General features: G+C 37.8%; 1 protein-coding gene across 1 annotated transcript in view; it reads right to left on the bottom strand.

Annotated features, from left to right (window-relative positions):
* OSTM1 (osteopetrosis associated transmembrane protein 1) overlaps positions 1-11,448 on the bottom strand; it is a 58,761-nt gene that overhangs the window by 34,308 nt on the left and 13,005 nt on the right. The window contains exon 3 of the mRNA XM_011952890.1: positions 2,861-2,958. Within this exon, the coding sequence (XP_011808280.1) occupies positions 2,861-2,958 (98 nt within the window). The remainder of the gene's footprint in view (positions 1-2,860; positions 2,959-11,448) is intronic.

The following is an 11,448-nucleotide window of genomic DNA, read 5'->3' as shown; positions in this document are numbered from 1 at the left end:
CTGATGTAAATGACGAGTTGATGGGTGCTGACGAGTTGATGGGTGCAGCACACCAACATGGCACAAGTATACATATGTAACAAACCGGCACCTTATGCACATGTACCCTAGAACTTAAAGTATAATAATAAAAAAAATTTAAAAAAAAATTACGCTAGTAAATCTCAATCTTTTGTACTTCTAGACTGACACTTGACTTTTCAAGAATAAGTTTGCTAAACAGTCAATTCATACCTTTGCTTTCTATGCCAGTTATTCTTTACCTTCTAGTATGAAGAAAGGATATTAACTGAACATTGGGATGAAAGAGAAAAGAGAAAAACCAAACTAATTACACTGATGTAGGCCCAACAATGTGACCCTCACCATCTATTTGACAGAAAAACTAAGTCTCTCCTTAGTCTGCTACAAGAAATAGCCTATTGCTTGTTTTTCACAGAACAATTGTGCACTTAGCTAAAAACTGAGCACAGGGCCAGGCGCGGTGACTCACGCCTGTAATCCCAGCACTTTGGGAGGCCGAGGTGGGCGGATCACGAGGTCAGGATATCAAGACCATCCTGGCTAACACAGCAAAACCCCGTCTCTACTAAAAAGATAAAAAGTTAGCTGGGCATGGTAGCAGGCGCCTGTAGTCCCAGCTACTCAGGAAGCTGAGGCAGGAGAATGGTGTGAATTCAAGAGGTGGAGCTTGCAGTGAGCTGAGATCGCGCCACTGCACCCCCGCCTGGGTGACAGAGCGAGACTCTGTCTCAAAAAAAAAAAAAAAATTGAGCACATGATCAATTTAGCTAAAATTGTGCACATAATCTTGATGGGGAGTAATTTAACCTTTTTTTTTTTTCTTTTTTGCCCAGACAAATTTCAAACTCCTGGGCTCAAATGATCCTCCCACCTCAACCTTCCAAAGTGCTGGGATTACAGGCAGGAGTCATCATACCTGGCTGCCATTTTTATTAAAATTTAAAATGCACATATCTTTTGATAATGTGAAAGTTGCAGACATTAGGATGAAATTATCTTTGTCAGACCCAGACAAAATACAGCCAGGAAGGCCCAAAGGAGAGGAGACTCATGCTTATGTGTCTGACATAGCTGTTTCCAAGGACTTTCTAAAAACCCCACAGGAAACCCTTTCACACCCTTCATGCAACTCCTGCTTTCACATGGTTTACCACTGCCATTCTTTAGGACTGCAGTGATTTGGATAAGATGCGCTCAGAAGAACACTTGCCCAGTAATGGCATCTCCACCAATGAACTGACGACAACTCTGGCTTTGAGCCTCTGGAACCAGTGAACTCAGTTTCTAAGCAGCTTGTGTGAACCTCTCCCTTTTTGCTAGTAAAAGCTTCCCTTTACCCTTCCCTCACCGGATGTACTGGTGGTTTGCCAGTGCATTCCAAATTATGATACTCCTTTCTTATTCCTTAGTACACTCATCATATTTAGAGATAATTTTCTCTAGTGTCTTTTTCTTAGGTTGATAATATAGTAATTCCACTTCTAGAAATCTACCAAACTCATACAAGTGCTCTAAGTTAAATGAAAAGAAGACTGTTTATGGTATGCAATTTAAAACTTATTGTTTCCAGAATTTTCTATTTAATATTTTTGGGCTGCAGTTGGCCAAAGGTAACTGAAACTATGGAAAGTGAAGCCATAGATAAGAGGACAACTTTATAGAAAAATTGCTATTTGAGTGTTACAACACACATCAGTCCACTAAAGGTTGTGAAGTCCTGTAGTAAAGCATTTCCCAACCTTAATGGAATACTAAACCCTTTCTGATAGGACATCTATTAACATGCTGCAGAACAAATTCTGAGAAATGTTCACCTATTTTTTTTTTTTTTGAGAAAGAGTCTCGCTGCAACGCCCAGGCTGGAGTGCAGTGGCGTGATCTCAATTCACTGCAACCTCTACTTCCCAGGTTCAAGCGATTCTCCTGCCTCAGCCTCCCGGGTACCTGAGACTACAGGCGTGCGCCACCAAGCCTGGCTAATTTTTGTATTTTTAGTAGAGACAGGGTTTCATCATATTGGTCAGTTTGGTCTCGAACTCCTGACTTCAAGTGATCCGCCCGCCTCGGCCTCCCAAGGTGCTGGGATTACAGGCATGAGATACCACACCCGGCCCAATTTTTACTATTCTCAGGGAAATTCATAATTCAGTGTTACCACATTTATTACAGAGGAAATCATACATGCTTATATCGTAAGCATGTGTACATCTACTGTGGGGATTACTTCCTTGTTATGTAAGTTTCAAAACTACATTGTAACCAGAGTTCCAACCTCATCCTTCACCACGACCGGACAAGTTCCAATACCAAAATTCAAGAGTCAGAGACAGAGATGGCAAAAATCTACAAGGTTAAGATTCTTAAAGGCTACCTTTTATTATCATAATTCAATAGTCAAAGTTACCTTACTAAACAGTGCTTTTTAAGGTAGGTAAAACATATTTAAGCAAATTTCAGGCAAAGAATAAACTTCCTATAGACAGAATCATACTACACTGCAAAATACCTACCTAAGTCAGATTGAAAACCATTGTGTTTTAATTAAACAATCACACACCTCAATGTTTTCATACTCATTATCTCACCAGATTCTCATTACAAAATACTTGAAGATAGGCAGGATAGATATTATCTCCATTTTACAAATGAGAGAACTGAAGTTTTCATGATTTGTAAGTAGAAGAACTTACTTAAAGAGCAGAAATCCAGGTCCACTAACTCCTCTACATCATGAATTTAGATAAGTATCAATAATTAGTGCTATAAAAACTTGGAACTGCACATTATTCCTTTGTATAAGACAACATTTTAATTTTAAATATTATATATAAAATACCTGAAGGTTATGCTCAAAGCAGGTCAGGGTGTGATTAAACAGATTAAGGAAATATACTGTGCTGTTTGATAATTCTTCACTGTTGTTCGTTAAACAATCTGTCAAAAAAATTCAAAAAGTATATTAACATAACTCAAGGAACAATTATATGTTGTCGTTTATCTCTTAAGCTATCGGCTTTGTTTCACACTACAGTAATTCTTTATTCAAACAAGCATGAATTTTCCAAATATATGAAGCTCACTCCTTTCATTTTCCAAAAGTTAAAAAAAAGTCATAACCATTTTCATGAACATCTTAAAATAATCACATACTCTCCTCTTTTCATAAAAATATACCAAATAAAATTCAAATTGACTTTTGATGGCACAAGGTCATAATCATGGAATATCAGCTATCAAATGCTGCCTTAATAGTGCTATTTAGGTGTAAGACTGTTTACCCCACATTCATTTTACCAAAACTCATATGCCTTATCATCATTTTTTGTGTCAAATTTCATAGTTCCCTGCATCTTCCAACTTCACTAATGAGTCATTTATTGTACCTAATGGGGTAACTTTTAAAATTTGCTCTTTCTAATCCATCATGAGTTGGGAGCCCAGAGAAACAAACTGGTGAGAATTTTGCCTAAAATATTGACATGGGGGCTTCAAGTAAAGTCTAGAAACAAAATTGTTTTACATTTTTAAAAATCCTACATAAATGGTATTTCTCTGCAACTGGCTATACTTGCTTAGAGTTAGCTCAAGTTCACTCATCCCTTTTGTTTTCTATGTATATCACAATTTATGTATCCATTTTCTCTTCTTCAGGGAATAATCTATTCTTTTTTTTTTAAAGAAACGGGGTCTTGCTCAGTTGCCCAGGCTGGAGTGCAGTGGCACAATTGCAGCTCATTGCAGACTTGAACTCCTGGGCTCAAGTGATGTTCCCACCTCAGCCTTCCAAAGTGCTGGGATTACTTAAAGGCATGAGCCACTGCGCTCAGCCAGGGAACCTAGTCTTTATCCTCAGGTAAACCTTTTTCTTTACCTCTCCTTGTGTTCTCAGCCTGCTATCTCCAATCGAGGTTCAAGTGCCTGGATCCAGATCTTGGAACTTGTGGTCAGCCGTTTCCATCTCACTCTCCTAGAATCCTTGCCCTCTTTATCTTCCACACACTCACGGCCATTTTCATCCCTGGACAGTCCCCATCTACTTTCTATACTCTCATTCTGGTTATAGAATACTACTACAGAAATTCTAAAATGATAATGAAGGGACTCAATTCAAATTCATGTGTTCTGATCTCAGGGAAATAAAATGATCCTTGTAGATGCCCTACTAATTGCTCTACAAGGGATGTTCCAAATATTTTCTAATCTCTAGTCCCCAGCCCTACTCCTGTTCCCCTTAATTTCAACAGATGGCTTTGTATTATGCCCACCTTATTTAGAAATTCAGGGCCATCAGATAGGATCTCTCTCAACTGAAGTGGAGAGACAACATACAAAGCTGTTGCAATTACCCAGGAGAAAGGCAGCAGGGCAAGTAGAATTCGTGGAGAAAAGAGAGACTGACTAGGTAGACACTAGGATATGACACACTAAGGGACATCCATGTACTCTGATAGACAACAAACACTACAATGAAAGTTAACACTTACTAAATACTTGCTATGTTCTAAGAACTATGCTTACACTGCACTTTAAACACATTTGCCCATTTAATTCTTGCAGTGATTCCATGAGGCAAAAATTATCCTTATCTCTATTTTATAAATAAGGAACAGAGAGAAGTTTAGAGAAATTAAGGAAGTTGCACAAGGTCATAAAACTGGTAAGTAAAAAGCTAGAATCTCTACTCATACTGATTCTTGAGCCTGCACTCTCAAACACTGCAAAATAAATAACATATTGATATCTACATTCTAAACCATTAAAAGTTCAAGACTCAGAGTCTACAAATACATGCCACTGCCTACTCCCTCCACTACCCATATATATCTTACACCATACAGGGATTCAGGCAGACCCCAGCAACTGATCAGAGTTAGCAACTGAGATGAAACCTAAACCTCGTAGACAGGGGGCAGACAGCACAGTAAAGCTCCTTTGTGCAAATCAGAAAAAGATACCCGCTCTGGGTGGATAAATTACAAAAGGTCATTCCTGCCTCCAGAAGCTAAACTGGAGTTCAGCCCCATTCACCTCCTTGCACAGGCCCCTTGTGCAGGGCTCCTTCTGCACCCATTGTACACAGGACCCTCTTGGTAAACCTATTTCTAGAGTCGTCCCCTCTCTGAACTCACATACTCTACATTCTCTGAAGCTTTATCTTCTCAAGAACATGAATCTCATTCTAACTTCTCACCCTTATCATTTAAAAAATCTGAGGGATCATTACAAATTAGGAAACTAAGCCAGAGAAATCAGTGATATGCTGATGATCATACCACAAGTTAATAAGGCACTGAAATAAAAATAGGCCCAGCATGGTGGTTCACATCTGTAATCCCAGCACTTTGGGAGGCAGGCAGATTGCCTGAGTCCAGGAGTTCGAGACCAGCCTGGGCAACATGGTGAAAACCTGTCTCTACAAATAATACAAAAATTAACCAGGCATGGTGGCATGCATCTGTGGTCCCAGCTGCTTGGGAGGCTGAGAGGGGAGAATTGCTTCAGTTTGGGGAGGTCAAGGCTGCAATAAGCTGTGACTGCACCACTGCATTCCAACCTGCATGAAAGAGTAAGACCTCGTCTCATAGCTCCTCTTAATGCTAGTTTAATATCATCATGAAGTAGCCTGCAATCCTTTTAGGGATGAGGCAGAGTTGATATAAATAAGAACAACTACATATATGCAGAATATTAGGATATTAGGCTAACAAGACTGAACAAATTTTCAGTTTTTGTAGTTGATGTGTTGCAGGGAAGTTGAGGGAACACAATTTCATTCACAACAATTGTACATCTGTGTTATAATGAGCTATGTCATGACAACTGACATACACAATATAGGGATGAAAACGGTCCACATACTGCCTACAAGAGTAGTATACAGTGCATTATCATGAGAGAGCAATAGCAAATTTCTTTTATGCAAGATACATAATTAAAACAAATAATTTCTTTTTAAAAAGTAATTTATAAAGAAAGCTTCTCTGAAGAATAAAAGAACTTAATGTCTTCTATCTTATTGACAGCCATTTACTTTTTACATAAAATAATTTGAAAATTAAAAAGCCAATATAGACTGGTCATCTTGTTAAGTACTACATTAACGTACCATCAAAACTTTTTCAATGATCATTAGACGGTGGTAACATAAAGCACAAAGGAGTTCATTTATACAATGGGGTTAAAAAGTCTTCATTATTAAAGAGCCGTGACTTTCTGAATCAAAAGAACAGATCTCTAGTAAACTCCTTTTTTATCTTTTTGCAGGAATTGGGAGCTTAAGGTTATAAACAGTGAGAAGCTATACGGTTTAGAAATTGGTAAGTTAAAGAATATTAATAATAATAAAGCTTCCTTTAAGCACTAAGTGAAGTGGTCATTATGAATTTCCTTCATCTTAATCAACGGAGCCTCATCAAGGACAGATTAGCAGAGTGGCTTTCTCAAAGAAGACTCAGGCATCAGCTTAAGAGTCATTCTTTTTTTTTTTTCTGCGACAGAAGAATCTCACTCTGTCACCCAGGCTGGAGTGCAGTGGCAGAATCTCAGCTCATTGCAGCCTCCACTGTGCCTGGCCTCAAGAGGCATTCTTAAGGGTATTAAGGATTCGAGTTAAGACCTCACATAGAAACCTACTAAATTATCATAACAGGAATTATGCATCTTTAAATAAAGCATTTGGCATCTCTTAGGAATTTTACAAAGATCTTTGCTGTTTTTCAAAACTAGTTTTATAGAAAATAGCAGAGATAATCACCAATTTAGGGTAAGCTTCAGAAAATACAAAATAAACTACGGAAACTTTGTACCTAAATAACCTAATTAAGTTTAACAAATATGAACACTAAGATACTTTAAATTATAAGATATAAATAATATGATTATAACGCTTAGTACATTTCCCTCTGGATAAAATACGGGAAAGAAAGGTTTTGGTTAACTGACCTTCTGGTTAACCATTAAGTACTACTGTTGTTGCTTTTTAAAGCATCAAGACATATATTTTATGTATTAACTGAAAGTTAGTTTTCCTTTGATGAATCAGAATATACATCAGGATTACACAGTGGTTCAATAGCATCATTATGCTCATTAATTATCACCCAGATCACCTGGATCACTGAAGATATAGGTTGCTCATAAAGAAAGAGTTTTCAGTGTGTAAGAACAAATATCTGAACTGATAATTTTGAAGCCTATCCTATTACAATAATGCTTCATACTGGATACTGCTTACCAAAGAACCCAAACACTAAAGCAGTCACGAACTCATGAAATCTGGTCATTCTGCTGATTATTTAACTGTTGTATGCACAAAATAAGCAAGAAGGGTCTCAATAACAAGGCTATCCCTATGTCAACAATACACAGCTTTAAAATTCTGAGAAACCTTTAATATATTTTCTTTACTTTTTAGCAGTCATTCTCCATAAGAAAGAGCTAGTTTCCATGTTATTTGTAGTATAAGTAGAAAGAGTTGCACTCTTAACACTTCTTTTGACCTTCCATCCATTTCCAATAACCAGCTTCCTACCAAGACTAATACCATTCGAAGACACAGGAATTCTGAGGAGAAAAGGGATGGGAGTAGTACATGGATGGCATTCTCTCCTCTTTTGGATTCCTAGCCTTCTTTTCATGAATAATAACTGCAGAGACTAGATGCCACCCCTATTTCAAGCTAAATTAAGCAGAACAGAAAGATAGTTTGGGGCAGTATACTCATTTTAATAATATTCTTTCTAGTAATATTTTACCTTTTATGTTTTTACATCTTTTTCTATTGTTTAATAATATTATTTTACAAAAATTCTAATAGCCCCTGCTATGGTCTGAATGTGCCTCCCAAAATTGATATGTCGAAGCTTGATGGCCAATGCAATAATATCAAGAAGTGGGGCCTTTAGGAAGTGACCAGGTCATGAGGGTTCCTTCTTCACAAATGAGATTTACTCTTCCACTCTTCTGCCACGTAAATGGGATGGTGAATGACAATAATTTTTAAGGCATAATTCTGGAAAATAGCTAATCTCTCCAACCACATCTAACATACAAATACTCATCACAGATTTGAACATTCTGTTAAATTTTTAAAATTTCTATATATTTTTGAATAGGTATTAAATATATATGGCATAAAATCCAAAGGGTACAAATGCAAATACAGTGAAAACTAAATCTTCCTTCCTTTCCTGCCCACGCAGCTATCCAACCACCTTCCTTCAAAATACATATGTATTTTTAGAACACAAAATATCATACTTTTCTGTACCTCGCTTCTTTTACCTGAGACTGTATGTCTGGGCCAAATTAATTTTAATTGGGAAGAGTCTTTTAAGTAAGTCATATCTAATTGCTTAGCATTTTATTTGGTCCTCAGAAGTTCAATGTAAGGAATATTTTCAAGATAGGATGCCTCACAGAGGAACAAAATACCCTAAGAATTTATTCTAAAGCATTTTATACCTGCCATACTGAGTAAATACGCAGTAAAAGTTTTCTTTTCAACTAACTGAGCAAAAAAGGTCTGTACTACGAATTAGTGAAATCTTTATTAGAAAATGCCTTTTAAGCCAGGCACAGTGGCTCACACTTTGAATCTCAGCACTTCGGGAGGTCAAGGAAGGAGGCTTGAGTCTAGGAATCCTAGACCAGTCTGGGCAACATGACAAAACTCCATTCTCCATTAAAAACACAAAAATTGGCTAGGCATCCTCGTGCTGCCTGTAGCCCCAGCTACTTGGGAGGCTGAGGCTGGAGGACTGCTTGAGCCCTCAAGAGGTGGAGGCTACAGTGAGCTGAGATTGTGCCACTGTATTCCAGCCTGGGCAACAGAGCAAGACTCTGTCTCAAAAATCAAACAAACAAAAACACCTTTTAAAGACAAAAATGCCTTACCTCTTCTAAGTACATAAATTTAGTCACATCCGTCAAAAGAAGTGAAACCCTGGCTCATCTGAAGGTAGGGAGTTATCTCAATTAATTGTTCACAGTCAGTTACAGACTGAACTCCTTGTTCTACTCTTTCTCCTCTTCTCACTGCTGCACTTGACTAGTCTTAAAAAATTAAATTAAATAAAATTTAAAAATAAAGAAGTGAATCCCAGTATATATCCACTTAATCCAATTAACTGATTTTAAATTATTTATAATTAACATATTTTTCTATGTTAATGGATTTTTCTAAAAAGCTTAAGAATACTTAAAAACAGGTTTACATATGTTAAGCAAATGCTCTTCAATCATATTTATACTAGAAAAGTATATATTTATATAGTGTGTGTATATATATATATACTAGAAAAGTATATACTTTTACTCTGAAAAGTAAAGGATATGCTAAAAAAAAAAAAAAGTTGTGTTAGTCAAGCTTCGGAGACAAAATTTTAAAAGTCAATATTCAATATACCACGGTATAATGACAAGGGAAAAAAACTGGCTGGGGCTTCTTAACCCATTTTAGTTTTTCTTCATATGAACTAAACAAAAAGACAAGTCTTTAAAAAAGCTAAGCTACTTAATGACTTATAGGGACACAAATTTTTAATCTATCCTTCTATTTCCAAGGCCCCTCCCTACTTCACATTTTCTTTCCTTCTTGCCTAAACCATAGCAGTAAACTTCTTACTGGTCTCTCTTTCTTCCAATGAGATTCCATGAAAAAAGGATCTTTGCAGTTTTGTTTTGTTTTTTAAGGCTTAGAAAGTGCTAGGTTAAATGATGTTTAAAAAACCTTTTTCTTTAAGACAGGGTCTTGCTCTGTTGCCTAGGCTGGAGTGCAGTGGCGCAATCATAGCTCAATGCAGCAATCATAGCTCAATGCAGCCTCCAATTCCTGGGCTCAAGCACTCCTCTCACCTCAGCCTCCCAGGCAGCTGGGACTACAGGCGTTTGGCACCATGCCCAGCTAATTTTTTTCTTTTCCTTTCTTTTCTTTTCTTTTTTTGTTGCCTAGGCTGGTCTTGAACTCCTGGGCTCAAGCAATACTACCATCGTGTCCTCCCGAAGTGCAGGGATTACAGGTGTGAGCATCCCCATTGAGCCAAAACCAAAATCCTTTTAAAAAACTCTGTAGTACTACTCAATGCATTTAATATTCCAGGTACATTGTAAATCCCAAAGATATTACAACATATAGTAGTCACCTCTTATCTTCAAGGGATACATTGCAAGACCCCCAATGGATGCTTGAAACCAAGTACAGTACCAAACCTTCTATATAATATGCTTTTTCTATTTCTATTTTTTTCAAGTATAGTACCAAACCTTCTATATACTATGATTTTATCTTTTTTCTATATCATACCCATGATAAAGTTTAATTTATAAATTAGGCACAGTAAGAGATTAAAACAAAAACTAATAATTATGTTACCATTATTAAAGAATTAGTGGCCGGGCGCGGTGGCTCAAGCCTGTAATCCCAGCACTTTGGGAGGCCGAGACGGGTGGATCACGAGGTCAGGAGATCAAGACCATCTTGGCTAAAACGGTGAAACCCTGTCTCTACTAAAAAATACAAAAAACTAGCCGGGCGAGGTGGCGGGCGCCTGTAGTCCCAGCTACACGGGAGGCTGAGGCAGGAGAAAGGCGGGAACCCAGGAGGCGGAACTTGCAGTGAGCTGAGATCTGGCCACTGCACTCCAGCCTGGGCGACAGCACGAGACTCCGTCTCAAAAAAAAAAAAAAAAAAGAATTAGTAAGTAAACTAAGGGTTACTTGAACACAAGTAGTGCCATACCATGATAGCTGACCTTAAAACCAAGATGTTCCTGAGTGCCTCGCAGGAGAGGCAGCATCTACAGGACAGTTATGCTGGACGAAGGGATGATTCCCAGCCCAAGCAGATGAAGCAAGATGTCATGGGATTTCATTATGTTACTCAGAATCATACACAATTTAAGCTTATACATTGTTTACTTCTGAAATTTTCCATTTAATATTTTTGGACTGCAGATGACTGCAGTAACTGAAACTACAGCAAGTGAAACCATGGCTAACAGAATACTGTATAATCATAATAGGAGAATACTGTATAAGCCTTTCTTTTCTTTTTTTTTTTTTTTTTTGTTGTTGTTGTAGATAGGGTCTAGGTCTGTTGCCCAGACCGGGGTGCAGTGGCACAATCATGATTGATTGCAGCCTTGACCTCCTAGGCTCAAGTAATCCTCCCATCTCAGCCTCCCAAGTAGCTGGGACTACAGGCACACGCCACCAAGTCCAGCTAATTTTTTATTTTTTGTTTAGAGAAGGTTTTGCCATGTTGCCCAAGTTGGTCTTGAACTCCTAGGCTCAAACAATTCTCCCACCTTGGCCTCCCAAAGTGCTGGGATTACAGGTATGAGCCACCATGCCTGGTCTATAACTCCTTCTTAATAATATGTTGATATTCTTTTTTTTAAGAGAGATAGGAGTCTCGTTATGTTG

This window comes from Colobus angolensis, unplaced genomic scaffold (genome assembly GCF_000951035.1).
Source record: "Colobus angolensis palliatus isolate OR3802 unplaced genomic scaffold, Cang.pa_1.0 Scaffold35, whole genome shotgun sequence".
NCBI lineage: Eukaryota > Metazoa > Chordata > Mammalia > Primates > Cercopithecidae > Colobus > Colobus angolensis.
This window is presented reverse-complemented; position numbering and strand designations above follow the sequence as displayed.